Below are 16,064 nucleotides of genomic sequence, written 5' to 3'. Positions count from 1 at the left end.
TTTCGCTCAATCACCATCTTGTAAGGATGTTAATGAAGATGATAATGAAGAACTCTTAGGGAATGATTGGAGAGTCAGTTCTAGGGCAGATGCATGTTTGTGCACCAAATGATTGTAAAATTGAAGCTCTTATTTGCTCAACGTTCTTAGGTGAACGAATTGGACTCGGGACTCCAGTTTTTTTGTTGCACTTTAAGTTTGCCTGAATGTAGTAACCGATATAGCAGTTGATTTCCGATCTGGAACAGGGATCAACGGGGGTAGATTAAAGTGATTCGGAAAGGTGTGCTGGGTTGCAATCATAGAACATCTGCTTGAAAAATTGGCCTCAACGGCAAACACATGTTCTTCAGTGTTCAAATGTAGGTTCATGAATCAATTGGAAAAGAATTTTAATAATTGCTCCTGTAATAAGTAACAAATCCTCCTATTTAACTCTTACAAGACAATTTTTGACCTTCTTTTCGATGCCCATGGCATTTTTTTGGATCATGTGCCAAGGAAATAAACATTAGTCTATTCACTTCAATCTTTTCAGGTGGTATCTGAAAGCTCAGCTGGTGAATCCTAAAAATGGGCGACCATACAACCAGTTAGCTCTGTTAGCCATCTATGCTGTGAGTATTTTCTACTAATATGTATGCAGATTAGTATTTTGTATAAATAATTTTGTTTAAATTACTAAAGGTAAATTCTGATTTTTTGTTCTTTATATAATTATGAATTTTTTAATGCTCTATTTTTTGCTTGTTTTTGTTTTGTGAGAAAAGTGTACAGTACTTGGCCTAATTTTAAATGTAAAGCAATTTTCTTTTTCTCAGTGAAGCGTTACTCTTTGATTGAAAGCTGTCTATTACTCTTTTAAAAATATCTTTTTTTATTTCAGTGTAATTTCTGCTATGTTTTGTGATGAGATATCAGTTAATACTAGCCTTAAGTATTATTTTACTTGTGAATTATCGGACACAATCTGTCAAGATCTAAATGATTGTTGTTACAGTTCTTGTATGAAAATCCTGATCTCTTAACTATGAGTTTTTCTTGCTGTGCAAATTATTTAATCATAAATATTTCTTGGAAGTTAGTGGCTTAATGAGTGCTCATGTACTTCATTAATCTGTGAGTTATCGTTGATTAATTATGTGGGTGGCATTATTCTTCGTAGTGTCATTTTTTGCTATATTGGCCGGGACAGGACCATAATGGGGTAGTTTCCTATTTTCTTGCCTCAGTTAAAAGTTTCTAATGCCCTGATTATTTATTCATCGCCATGCGATTTTAATTTGGAATTTTCTCTTTATTGGAATTAATTAAAAAATGAAAATTTCATTCCTGCGTATAATTCTCTGCTCTTCTGAGTGTCATGGGAGATGTCACATATGGCATAGACATATGGTGTAGCGAGTGTCTGCAGAAGTCCAGCCACTGTATCTCACGAAAGCAGTGATGGCAGGAAAGATTCTCAGCTAAAAACTGATATGATAGCTCTTACTTTAATGTTATTGGAATCATTTTTTAATTCTGGTATCCTATTCTCGATCATGAAGAGTAAAGCGATTTTCTGCTGGCCGCTGTTCACGGCATGGCACACGGCATTGCAGAGGTTCGTCTCCGGTCGTCTCATGTGAGAGCCGCCTGAATTTTACGTGAATGGCTACCAACAACAAGGTGTTTCGTATGCGTACTCAATGTAGCATTGTCTGTATTTCACGCTGTAGACGGCACATTGCCGGGCCAAATGGGTGCCATGCCATCAAAGTCGGCTCGTTTGAAAGCGGCTACTGAAATATGACAATGCTGGCAAGAGCAACAAACTGACAAACCCTTAAATGCGCATGTTAGCTAGCAACTCTCAAAAGAGAAAAACATGAATGCCATGCTATCGGAAAGTAATACAGTGGAACCTCGTTAAAGCGAGTACGGGCTATAGCGAGACCCCCGATATTACGAGGGATAGCCGATGCACCGTCAATTGATCCTATAATAAGCATGTTAAAAATTTCGTTTTTACGAGGCCCTTTTGGTGTTGGCTCTCGCCATAGCGAGGGTTTCACCGCCGGAAAAACTTACACCAAGACTCCTTAATCTCTGTAATTGCTAGCGATCTGTTAGAAATGAAGTTAATGGAGTGCTCAGTCTCAACGTTTTGTGGTAAACTGTCGTTCGATAAATAAGTAGTTAATTTCGGTGAAAATATTGTGGCATTAGCATTCGCGAATGCTTGATCTTCTTTTGTTCCTCGGGCGGCAGAGAGCAGTCGTCAGCATACCCGCACGTCCATGAGTTGCATGAATAGAAAGCATTTGATGGAACACACCATGGCCAAAAAAACACCAAACACGTCTAAGCGAGAAAATAAAAATAAAGGAGTAATATGAGGTATATTGGCTATTATTTGCACCACCTCCGGTAAAGCGACAATTCGCTATAGAGAGTGTTTATTGGTGCACCGTGGGGTGTCGTTTTATCGAGGTTGCACTGTACATATGTCTAAGTGTTTTCATTTTTTATTTTATTTTTTTTTGGCGTTGAATAAATAAAGAAAAATATGCTGCAGACTATTTTGGCTTTGGGTGCCAAATTCAAATCCTCGTGACCGTTCTGAGCCGGTTCCAAGGTACCGACTTTATGTGGGTATGACAGGCCAAGAATCGGTAGAACCGAGAACTGGGTACCAGAACCGACTCATCTCTAATTAAAATAAATGAGCGAGCATCACACTTAGAAGCTTGTATCACATTGATTGGACTTATGATGTGATACTGTACAAGTTTTCTGGTGTTATGAGTCCACTTTCTCACTTAATCTGAGCTTTATTTCGCAAAACCAGAATCTAGAGCTAATTATCCTCTGAAATTTTTTTTTGGTCTGTTAACAGTAGTAGAGTCACTTTGAGGTTCAATGCAATCATAGTGAAAAGGAACTGATAGTATATTCCTGACAGGAATGTGACATTGAGTAGTTAATAGCAGGGGATGATGTAATGGATCATAAATGGTATTTATTTAATGTAACTTGTGATGATAGTGAATACAAGATGACACAAAATGCACTCAAGTGAAATTGAGAGAGCCCGAGTTCTTCCTTTATTCTCCAGGCCTAGTGGCATGCCTTATTGGTTTTTTATTAGATAATATAATGAAACTAATGTCAGTTACATAAAAGGGAAGTATTCATTCCTAGATAGTTTCACTTAATGGTGATTACCTCATGTTTCTCCAAGTTCAGTCATACGGAAATGCTTCAATAAGTTCAGTTGACAGGTTGCTACCTGTCTCTCATTATGTAAAGTATGAACATTGCTTCACATGCCAAAAACCATAATAGCCACTATCTTGTGCATTTTCAAATGAAATTAAATATTACCCTTGCTTTCCAAGTAAAGTGGGATTTCTTAATTTCAGTTGCTAGCACGTAATTATCACATTGTCAATGGAGCACATGCTGCAATCAATAGATAGTAATTTTTTTGATGAAACAAATTTTTCTATTACTTTTTTGTGCTTAATTTGGAATTTTAGAAAAGAAATATGTTAAAATGTTGCTAAATGCACAGTGATGGCATATTGTAGTGCATGCGCATCTAATTGCTAATGTATTTATTATTAGAGCGTGTTTAGCAATATTTAATACTTATCTGAACTGAACTGATGAAATGATTTATTATTGCTGGAAATATTGTGTTATACATGTCTTATGCTAATAATTCTGTGAAATGGATTAAGTTTATCTTACAATTGCATGCCTGGGAATTTTTGATAATGTGGTGTATATTCATGGTTTTTGTTTTATCATTTCAGAGAAGGAAGCTTGATGCAGTTTATTATTACATGAGGAGTCTTATGGCATCTAATCCATTTCATTCTGCTAGGGAGAACCTTTTGGCAATATTTGATGAAATTAGGAAAAAGGTATGTAAATGTTTGATCATCTAAAAATATTGTTTCATCTCATCATTCATATCAAAGTACATAATTTTACTGTTAACTGTACTGTTTTAAGGGCTCCAGTGAAGATAATGGCCTTCTATGGAAAATTTGTCACCTAGAAATTATGTGTTAATATGCAATTTTATTTCTAAATTCCACAGTATCGTATGGGTTTCTCTTTTTTGTGGCTTAGAGCCTTGTTTTCTCAAATCTGATGGAGCGTTGCTAGTAGATCTGCAGCTTATAAAAAGCAGGAGCACTAGTGTAATTTGTTGCCTTTTGTTTTGGCCGATGCGATGTGGTATGGCGTAGAGGAACTTGCACTTTGGGCATAATCTGAAAAAAGTATCTTGGAATCAGGTGTGAAGTTAGGAACTGTTCTACATTTCGCCCGTTCTTCCCTACCGCGAAGAGCGATTTTTTTCGGCTCCAGCACGCCCAGCTAGATCAGTTCGTTGCAATCTTGAGTTGGTGCACATTTGTGATGCAGTGTTGCATTCTTCAGGATGACAGTACTCCTCGATGCCTTGCATACAGTCCGGCTGGCGAGAGTTGTCCGATGACAGCATAAAAGAAGGAGCGGAGAACCCTTCGGCAGTATGGTTTGCTGTCAATCACTGCCCGTTCTTACGAACTTTGTTATTAAGAACCTCTGGTTTTTCGGTCCCGTGAACTTTGTAATAACAAGAATCTACTGTATCTTCTCCTTTGTTTGCAACTATTTACCACTGGGTGTATGAGTTTGAACGAGGCCATACATCTAAAAAGGAGGGACATCGTTGTGGATGCGCAGTTGAAGTCTCTTTCCTTGAAATGATAAAAAAAATCCATGATATTTAAGTGATTGATGAAGTTTACCAAATAATCAAGGCCACAGGCATATTGCAAGGCTTAGTAGCTAAAATTTTGTGCAAAAATTGCGTGTAAAAAATACCTTATCAAAATGGGTTTGCTGAGAGTGGAGAAAGAACTCAATCTTGTGGTTAACTGGGAGGCTACTTTGGCTCTTTACCATTGCAATCCTGAGGATTTTCTGCATTGATACTTAACTTTTGATGAAACAGGGATGTATTGCTACCTCCAGAGACAAGCCAATTGTTGAAAGAGCGGATTTTTGTTGGGGAATGGGCTCCAAAGGAGGCAAAGGTTGTGAAATCAGCTAGCAAGGTTATGGCCGTGGTCTTTTGGGATACATGTGGAGTAATCTATATGTATTAATTTCTTGGAAAAGGAAAAAATGATGACAAGAGAGTATTATCCATCTTATTGGACTGGTTGAGTGAAGTAATGAAGGAAAAATGTCCTATTTGATATGCAAAAAAATCCTCGTTCACCAAGACAATACACAAGTGCACACCTGTGCAGTTGCGATGGTCAAAAGTATGGAATTTATGTTTCAATTATCAACATCCACGATATCCATCTGATTCGGCTTCCAGTGATTTTTTCTAATTTCCCATCTCGAAGAAATAGCTTTACGGGCAAAGGTTTTCGTAATAAGGTGGTTATTGCCCAGAAATATTCCTATTTTGAGTAGTTTCAGAAAGCTTATGCTTTGAAGTACTTAAATGTTTTGGAGAAACTCTTGGAAAAATATGTAAACTTGTAAGGAAGATGTTTTTAAAAAAATGACCAACGTTATTTGCTTTTTTACATTTTCTAAAGACTTGTTGAGAAACTCTCACATTGGGCCTTTGTTCATTTTTTTATCCTACAAAATTCATAATTTAGGGTGAATAATCTGAAGATGGTCATGGTCACTGAAGAAATTCTGTTCGCCTATGTAGGAATGAATGCTGAATGGAATGCCTTTACATTAGGGTGTTTTAATGGGTATTCTAGACCCATTGTAAATGTCACTAACTTCCATTAAGTAAAGCCTGAGGTAAATACTTCATCTACTCAAGAGTAAACCAACTACTGTGATATAATTCATGAGCATTATTTAAACATTTGTATCAATTTTCAATGTTTTATGTAGCTTTTCAGTGCCTTATTTTGCATGAAATGTGTTATCAACCAATATCTGCCCACGGTAGCCTTATGTCTACACCCTATAATTCTGAGTATGTGAGGCTCTTGATGAAAAACAATGCACTCTTTTATTTTCAAATTGCTACAAATTTGCTGCTGAAAGTTTTGTTGACCTAATCCATGTACTAGTTTATTTTTGAAGCTGGTATACATAATCCCACTTGTTTAAAGAGAAGGGTGCAAATTGGAATTTCAGACATTTTTCTGGGCTGAAATGGGTTAATCATTATAGGCAGTTGAAACAGTCTTTCCAGAACTAGTAAATTTTCTCAATTCAAAATATAAGATGATAAAATGACTTGGCTTTGGTCAAGCTAAGAAAAGTATTTAAATTATGAAAATATTATGTCAATATTACTGCCTGATATTAAACTGATATTACCAACATTAATGTTCTTCTTTCGAATTCGATTTTCTATCATTTTCATGTATGTTTTTTATCGCTACTTTTGGCTTTGTCTAATATTTATTTGCTTTTTTCATAGTTTGAACAGACTGAACGGAAAAGGAGAGAAGAAGAGGCAGCGAGGGAGAAGGAAAGGAGGGCATCTCGGGAATCTGGTGATGCTGTAGATGAGTCAGTGGAGGGTAAGAATAGATGGGGACTCAGAAGAGAAATTTGGATACGTCCCGATATAGCGGGAGGCCGTCGGTTGCTCTTGTCCTCTCATCGTGGTGATAAGAACAAACCGGCTGAAGGAGAGGAGGAGGAAAGAGAGCTAGGGCACCTATCCAGTGTCGAGGTATGTGCATTTCAAAACAGTTTTTAAAATATGAAAATTATTTTCTTTCTTTGCGGAGTATCATTATTTACTCTTCTCGTATTACTTTCATTACTATACTTTCTTGACGAAACATAAAAGAAACATTGCATTTTTGATGAAAGTTTCACCAAATACTCTGTAGTTTTACATGGTTTAAAGTTATAGTGTTGTTAATTTAGTTATAATTATACATTAAGAATAATTTAAGGCTTGTTGATGTGGGTGGTGATCAAATTACAATGGTTTCCCATGAAATGTATTCCAAAGTGCGATAGGAAAATCACCTGCTGTATCATTCGTAGTCCAAATTTTTTATATTGGCAAAATTTAATTTCAAGGGATATTTGGTCCAATGTGCAGGCAGTAATAATACCTGCCTAGTTTAGTGGTACAACATCAAAAATTTTCTGCTGGCTGAGAAGAAGTTCACACCTTAACGTAGATGATAAATGCGCTCTGGCTAGAAAAGAAGGAAGGACTTGTAAAATGAAAAGTAAATATCCAGAAATTAATGGATGTTGTGAAGAATGGATGGGATATTATGATGGTTGTAGGTTCATTAAAAATAAACCAAATGCAGTGCAGTGAATATTGCATTCAAATATAGATTTGTATAATTAGTCATTTCAGGCGTAACTTTATGGAATTTTCTTGACATAATGAAAAGTATAGAAAACTTAGTAATGAATATGTATTAAATGTATGACCTAGGTTTTGACGTGGCACGTCATTGTCTGGTACAGGTGCATAGAAGGCAGAGAATAAATAGTCACACACAAAATTATTTTAAAAATTTCAAAAACACAACAGTCTGAGGAGAGGGTTAAGGGGTAAAACTACCAGGGGTGGAGTTTGGCCAAAGAGGTGGGGAATGGGTATAAAAGTATGGAGAGGAGTTGGGATTTCTGCACTTACATTGTCGATTGTCGGGGGAGAGATAGCGGGACGTGGGTCGGGTGAAAGGGAAGAGGGGAATACCAGTGTGTACGTAAATACATAATCATCTGAGGTAGTGAGGGAGGCAAGGTTGGAAAAGGGTTTGTTTTCCTTTAGGTGTGTAAGAAAGGAAGGTCTAGAATGGGGGTGTGGGAAGGATACAAAATTTCATTCACAATTTGTTCCTTATTTTTTTCACATCTTAAAATATCAAATTGCTCTAAGGCATCATGTATTGGTTCCTTTTTCTCTAAATCTTGGATATCTGGTGTGAAGTCACTAATATGGTTCTCATCCAGTGGATGTTTGGCAAAGAGAGATGCCGGGTCCTTATTCTGGAAGCATGATTAATGTTCTTTAATTCCCTCTTTAAACTTACTTCCAGTCTGGCTGATGTATGTTGCTCCACATTCGTAATTCAATTTGTACACGCCACTTTTATTATTTTCTAGTGGCGGCTGGTGGTAATTTATCTAGGGTGTGCATTAAAGCAGATATAGGATGATTTAATTATATTATGTTAATCCTAATCCATGAGCGTCATATTTCGTCGTAATAGAATACATAGCAAGCAAAACATATCACTGGTACACTCTACCCTTAAAATTGCACGAACAGAAATAATATTAGCATGCATGAAAATAATTATTCTCAACACACCTTCACAAGTGACGGTAGTTGAAATTCATTCTCTTTTCCTTACACCCTATGAGGAAGTAGTGAAGAAAACTGCTATACAGATGGCTCTGTAGACGGACTAGGATCCTGGGCGCAGGTAGTGTAGGTGGCGGCTGCACCGCTACACTACCTGCTAGTCAGTCACCAAAAACATGCGCGTGCGCATTCCCATGGTTTTGAGTCTGCTCCCATCGCCCCTTTGAACAGCACATACCCCCCCGCTTACCTCGTCCCGCCAGAGCTCCCTCAAGCGATCGCACAGACCGAAAATGCGCCCGGCATGATGCCACGGGATCGCACACTTGTAGAGCGGTGAATTCGAAAAGGAGAAGCTGTAGCGTTCGGAGGCTCATGTTTCTTGCATATGCAGACAGTACTTTTATCCTTCGCGTTGCAAAGGAATAGTTTTCTTTTATAATTTATTCATCTTTGGGTGTGCACTTGCTAACATGCGTATACGCACGCGCTGCCACTGTGTCATACCACTAAATATCAAGAAATCTCTTAGTTCTAAGCCCTGAATCAAAATGATAGCAGTCTTGGCCTCAGCATAGGGCCTAATAATAATGGGCACAAAATTTATACAAATGAATGTAGACCACTTCTGGTGCTGGCACACGCCCAATAAGTTATAACAAGATATGTACATGTTAACATAGGCCTAGTTTTTTTGGTCATAATAGTAATTTGGTCACGATTTCCATGAACGAAAATCTGACCTCACTCAAAGATATTTAATATCTTCGATGCCGTTGTCCATTCGATTGAGGAGCATTCAGTAAACACACTAGGGATACTTGCCTCCACATTGCATCACGTCTTCAACTTCCCTCCCCTACTTTCTTCTACTTTCTCCTCTTACGACATGGATTTTTACTTGGATGCTGGCCTCGGTGGTAATGGTATAATGTCCTTGCCTGCCACACAAGATGTTGCAGGTTGAGTCCCACATGGGTAGGTTACCTCCATCCAGGGCATGGAGGTTCATGAACGTTTGATTGTTAAGTTAAAAAAAAAACCTAATTTAAAAGGCCTATGGTATTATTTTCAGTGGTACAGGAATAAATAAAATTTTCATATCTTCATATGCTAGAGAGCCGAGGTGTTTGGTGGCACTGAGTTGCATGGGAGTAATATAGATAGAACTGTTTTCAATGGATTTTCATCCAGATTTTAACAATATCTTCCCCAAATATAAATACATTTTTCATATCTAATATTAAAAGCTTTTCCTTTCATGCTCTAGTTTGCAAAAGAAGGCCAAGCAAAATAGGGCATTTTTGGCATTTTGGAACCTTTGGGAGCATTGAATAGTGATTTCTATTCAAACATTTTTCCTTCCAATATTCTACGTCCATGTCCAATTACAGGGTTCCCACTCAGCCGTGAAAACCTTAAAACCGTGAATAAGCCGTGCATTTGGTCTACCGTGAAAAAACCTGGAAATAGCCGTGAATTTCACCATAAAACCTTAAAAATCTCCCAAACTTTATTGTAGAACTACGATTGACACATCGAAAGAAAAATCGTTACGTCGATCATGTTTCAAGGTCACTCTCCACGCATTTATCTGCACTCCTATATTCGAAGTGCAGTTATTGGTCCGCGTGCCATGACGACACATTGATCTTGAGCCTGTGATTGGAAGACCGGTAAACAAAGTGTTCATTAACTCTGGTGAAAGATCCGACACTTCTTCACTTCCCTGCCACCCTGCTCCCTCCATTTTCCCATTCACAACCTTTAGCCGGACCTGAATTTTGCTAAGGATAGGTGACGTCATGAGAGAGAGAGCACTTTCATTGCTAAGTTTGCATTCACGGCGTCTGTTGCGGTTGATAAATTTTTAGTTAACTTGCGGCCGGTGGTTGTCACGTCATCAATATTTTTGCCTTAAATGGCTTATCAACAGACCGTGAATTTGACGACATTTAGACCGTGAAAAACTGGAAAAACCATGAATTTTATAATTTAGTTAAAGTGGGAACCCTGAATTATGATAACGTACACTCCCGATTATCCGGGCTAATGATGGGGAGGGGCGGCACGAATAATCGGAAAACACGGATAATCCAAAGTTTCGTTTTCATTTTTTGTTACTTTCATCATTTGCGTAAATCAATCAGTCTATTATTATCTACACACATTTTTTTATTTCTTATTTCTGACCGGAATCATTTAGAGCTTTCTTTTCGCAACTGCAGTCTTTTTAGCGGCCCATTTTAAATGTGAATTGCTTGGCACTTGGGTTACCGATTTCAACTAAATCTGGCCAATCATCTTCATCTGATTAGAAAACGAAAACCCCTAAGTCCTAAGGTTATTCATGCCACGATTTACAAGATATTGCTATTTTGTAAAACGTGATTGCACCCGTATTCTTACTGCTCCGTGTAATACCTGGTTTCCGAAAACCATGCGTCCATGGCTGCAAGGTCACAGATTCAGTTATAAGCACGAAATGCTTCAAAATCACTGCGCGACGCCGGAAACGGTCAGGCACCACGCTGCATCTCGCACAAGTTGCCCCCAATGCAGCTGCTGTGGGACATGCACCTGTGATTACTGACCACTTAGTATTGCTACTGCCTACACCCTGATGATATCAGTAATGAATGGAAAAATTTCAGCACGAATTGAATGTTTTTTGAAATAATATCAGAAATCTAGAAGACAAAATATTTTGAATCGGGAATAAAATCTTGAATTTTGATTTTTGCTTGAGGTTCAAGTTTTTTCAAATTATCGTCTAATCTCACTCGACTAAGAAAATACATGCACACATATACCTAGTGATGGATTAAAGAAACAGGTTTTATCTTTGGTGATTCATAGGATGCTAAATGATAAAGTAGGATTGCACTAAGACCTAGATACATTTTACCTATGATTAATTTTTGAAAATATTTGCATTTGTGGATGGGTCTGTAGAGGTAGGCTAGATATTCTGCAGTTATTTTCTTGAATAAACTCATTCTACTTGTAATATTTGAGATACTAATTTTATTTTAATGAAGCTTCCCTATATTGAAGCTATCCTGCGACTTGCATTGAATTTTGGGAAATTCCTGTGGTGTTTAGTAATTAATCCCATTTGGGTTAGAACTACAACAAAGCTTTATATTGAAATAGCTTACTGGTGGACTTATATACATTACAACATCCAATTTAAAAAATTATATTTCTCCATTTCATGTACAGTTTATTACTTCAGTGAGAGTATTTTAAGCCACGACCATAATGCATTTTCCTTTTTTAATTTCAGGTCAATAAGAGATTTGTGACAAGTTATCTCCATGTTCAAGGAAAATTATTTACTAAAGTTGGGTAAGTATTTTACTGTAATGTATTTAAGCTAATACCTTACTCACATAGTTAACTCATTCTGTGGTATTCGTAGTTAACTCAAACCCACAAAATAGGAATCATTTGTGTTAACTGCATTTCGGATGACCTAGATACATTTTATCTTATAAGGAATATTTGCACAGTGTTTGCATTTGTGGGCAACTTTGTAAAGCTAGTCTGCTGTTATTTTCTTGAATAAACCCATTCTACTTGGAATATTTGAGATAATAATTTCGTAGCAATGAAGCTTCCCTATACTGAATCTATCCTAATTGTAAATTTTCTCAGGGCTGCAAAAAACTGTTCCTAATTTTGAAATTACATTATATAACCATCAAGCAATTAAGGCAGGGCAGTAGCTACCTGATGCTCAACAGAAATATTCAAATAAATCTTAAGGAATCATGTTAAAGAAGCATGACCCAACTATAGTCATTTTATCATGTGATTCTTTATGTTTTTGGAAGCCTCACAATGGCTTAAGCATCAAGACGATTGAAAAACAGGTGTTTTGTCTCAGAATTGAGCCTTTGTATGTAGAATATCAGTTAAAGTTTTTGGTATTTAGGCTATCTGTTCAGTGATAACACTGAGTTAGCTGAAAAACTGTTACTTCTCTCGTTTTTAAAAATGTACCAAGATAAGGGTTTAAAAATTATGTGTTACACCAGCTGAGTGTAAGATTAAGTGATGGGAATTCATTTCTAATTAATTTTATGAATGAGAATTCATTTTAAAGGTATCATTGGTGTGAAAAGCACTCTACTTGTTAATCTGATTTTATATCTTTGCATTAATTTTTTCACCCTGAGCACTAAACATATTTAGCACCTAAAGATTTAAAGCTTACCTAGAAATGAAGAATTTTTTTCCAAAAATCAGGCCTCAAAAATTCAGGGAGAGGTACCATAATAGGAGTTCTGACTTATTTTTTATTTCAATGGTATTGTGTTTCTTTTGTTAGGATGGAGACTTTTCAAGAAGCTGGCCTTCAAATGCTGAGAGAATTCCGCACATTGTTGCTTCACTCACCCCTGCCTTTAAACTCCAATAGACTTTTGCAGCTTTTGGCACTGAATATGTTTGCAATAGAAAATACACAGCTTAGAGGTAAGTGAAGTTTCAAATGTTTCCTCATTTTGGCTCTGGATTAAATCCATTGCCTTTCTTTCTTATTCAGATAAGTTCTCACTTGTGCTTTGTGTAAGGTATGTTTAGGTATGGGTCGGTTCTACTTTTGGTTTTTGCTTCCTATCCTTAATTTAGGTTGTTGACTGTATTATATTCATTGGCATAATAAGAGTTAGCTTTTACTTCGCAAAAGAAAGGATCAGCTTTTAATTAGAAAAAGATTGGGTTAGCATTTCTATGGTATGGTAAATAACAGCTTAAAGTCAGGATTATCTGTATCTATCCTTCTTTAACTACTGACAAGGCCCTCAGAGAAATCTTTCTCATGTACATGAAGTGAACTGATTTGTCACTCCCTCCGTAATTGCAGAATGAAACATAGTCTACATGTATAAAAGTTACTGGTTATTTTGCTGCTGCTTACGAAGACTCATGATCATTTTTTTCCAATGGTTTTTTAAAATCAACGTCTTAAGTAAAAATGTACTCTATAATTGGTTGGTGTGATCATTTTTTAAGGATGGATAAGCAGTGGGGTTTTTTATTGCTTTCTCTATCATTGTGCACATACCTCATTAATTGGCTTAGAAGGTAATGTTAGCTATCAGAGGCATTTTAAAGAGCAATTGCTTTGCAACGTTTGGCCTTGAACTGGAATGAAGACAGTTTTGACAGCATTTGACTTTTTCCATACCAAGTTGAGTAAATAGATTTTCTTTCGGGTTTGCCACTATCTAAAAGTGTGCCAAATGTATTTGCATGCAAGTTTTTGAGTACACAGATGGTTATCGAGTATCCAGGCAGGATCCTGAGTAACCTAAGACTATTATTTGAATAGTCAAAAGAATACAGGAATACCCAGATGGATGAAGATTATCTCCAAATGTGACATGATAGTTCCAAAGGGTGGAGGCTCGATTGTCTTGAGGAATACAAGTTGAATCAATGGCAACTGCCAAACTGCGTAATAGGTGAAAATATGCTGAGAAAGGCAACTGAGCAATATCTATCACACTGGGAATGCCATGGTTATATGGAAATTTTGAAAACCTTGATATTCATTCAGAATTTTGAGTTCTTCAGACAGAAAATAGCAAAGCCCATGATATGAGGGCATATGTGGTCCTAACGAGAGCAATTATATTCTCGTAGATGCATTTTTTATTATTCCTTGATGTAATCTAGCGCGAACATTCACTCATGAACTGTCAGTGTCAGGTCCGATGTGCGGGCACCCTTCTGAGTATTCATATATTCCTCTGAGTGTTCACATATCTCTCTGAGAACTCACATTCTTATCAAGGAAAACCCAATATCCTACCGCTATCCCCGAAAATGGTCAAAGTTATGCGTAAAAGTATCTGAGTCAAAGTCAATCAAAGTCAAGTGAAAGCTACTTTCCTTGAAGGTATATCTGAAAAATGATGGTATCGTCCGGCAGTTACAAGAAAGAAACAACTTTATTTTGTTTTCGTGTGAAGTTCCTCCAATGGATTGCCATTCAAATCGATCAGTTTTTTGAAGGATGTAAACGAGAGGGCACATCACATGTTGAAGGTATCAATCGAATGTCCTAAATATGAAATGAAAAAAGTCATGCCTACTATATCCAAATCGGTTGCCTGTGCTATAATCCTGGCTCTCGCAAATAGCTTTACAGTGCTTATTTCGCACATCCCCGTGAATGGAACCACAATATTGCGTCGTGAAATCTTGCTGTGGTATCATGGTTCATCGAGGTCACTGACTTCCCGATCCCCGCTACTCTTACGAGCCTTAACTTATGAGTTTTCAAAATGAATCACACCTGATCGTCAACCGTGTGCGTCTTAGTTAAATGGCGAATCTCAGGTTGATCTCCGAAGTGGAGTTTAATGACGATCGAACAGCGCAGTTACACGCGCAGATATTCACTTCATGTTCACGGCATCCACGTTTAGAATTGCTCTTGTGTTTCGTGTTTCTAATCTAATCTCGATCGATCTTCTGCAAATAAACAAGGAATTTTCTTCCAGAACGGGTTTTGGGAAGTAACGTCTGGAAATTATCTTCGCTTCGCCGCAAGAAATTCGGCCCTTGTCGTAAAGATTCGTCTCATGTACTTTTTTGGTCTTCTTTTCGTTTTGATGAATCGCTATTTCACCTCCCGTTTTTTCCTTGCTGCTAGCCTCCTCCAAGGGGCCAATTTCTTACCTTGACAAGTGCCGCTCCTGCGTCGAAACTCGTGGTAATGAAGATGTGCGTATCATCCGAGGAGGGAATGATTTGTTTTGACTTGGCACCGAAACGTTTCACCCATTTCACGCATGTCTTTTTGAATTAATTTCTCGTCCACGGTTTTTGTGATAACGAGACAGTTCCCGCGTTCATTTCCTGTATTTCCTTTCGAAACTCAGCTGCCATCTCCGTGGTATATTTAGAATGGACGGATACGATGATGGCCTTAGGCCCTTCTGATATAGTCATTAGAACGCAAAAATTTTAGTCAGTCAATTTTGACGGCGTCTTTTACCTGAATTGAGACATTTTATTTTTACAAGTTACGCAGTCGACTTCTAATTGGAGTTCTTGCAAAAATATGGTGAAATGACTCGTTGAACTCTCACTCCCCTGGCCAACATTTTTTTAAATTTCTCCGAGGAATATATCCAACGGAATTATGCAGCGTTCTGATAAATTTTCCCCAGGCTGAAACGAAATTTATAATAAGTGAATTAGTATTATTAAAGTATTTTACCATTTTAGGTAGGTCTGCGTGGAGTAATTACGAAGAATCTGGCAGTATCCCCTTTTTTCATGGATTTCCCTCTTCAACTCCTAGTGAGGCCCTTTCGTTCTGTCTGCAAATCGTACTCTCTTCCTTCCTCTCCCTTGTTTACCCAAAATTCTTCTCTTTAACACTTTTCGTCATCCCCTCCCCACAGGTACCGTGCGCCATCCAACCACATATCTCATCTACAAGCTGTCTCTCCGCACCCACCATGTCTAGTACTTCGTTGTTCGTCCTCCGTTCTGTCCTCTTAACCTTCTTTATTCTTATCAATACCCACATCTCGAACGCCTCCAGTCTTTTCTCGTCCTCCTTCATAAGTGTCCGTGTTTCCGCACTCTTAAGTGCCTAACTCCAGATCAGGCTCATCACTAACCTTTCTTTTAAAGTCTGACATAAAGATTCTATCATCTGCTCTTTCCTTTTGATGAACCCCTCTTTTGGTTACTCAATTCTCTTCTCCCGGTGTCGGTT

General features: G+C 37.5%; 1 protein-coding gene across 3 annotated transcripts in view; it reads left to right on the top strand.

Annotated features, from left to right (window-relative positions):
• The window catches only part of LOC124159369 (telomerase-binding protein EST1A), a 162,864-nt gene that overhangs the window by 19,846 nt on the left and 126,954 nt on the right, over nt 1-16,064 (top strand). For all 3 annotated transcript variants that reach the window (XM_046535138.1, XM_046535139.1, XM_046535137.1), the window contains exons 9-13: nt 539-617; nt 3,801-3,911; nt 6,449-6,706; nt 11,607-11,668; nt 12,654-12,799. In XM_046535138.1, coding sequence (XP_046391094.1) covers nt 539-617; nt 3,801-3,911; nt 6,449-6,706; nt 11,607-11,668; nt 12,654-12,799 — 656 coding nt within the window. The remainder of the gene's footprint in view (nt 1-538; nt 618-3,800; nt 3,912-6,448; nt 6,707-11,606; nt 11,669-12,653; nt 12,800-16,064) is intronic.

The sequence above is a fragment of the Ischnura elegans genome, chromosome 5, assembly GCF_921293095.1.
Source record: "Ischnura elegans chromosome 5, ioIscEleg1.1, whole genome shotgun sequence".
Classification (NCBI taxonomy): Eukaryota; Metazoa; Arthropoda; class Insecta; order Odonata; family Coenagrionidae; genus Ischnura; species Ischnura elegans.
Note: the sequence above shows the minus strand (reverse complement) of the source record. Positions and strands in the feature narration are given on the sequence as shown.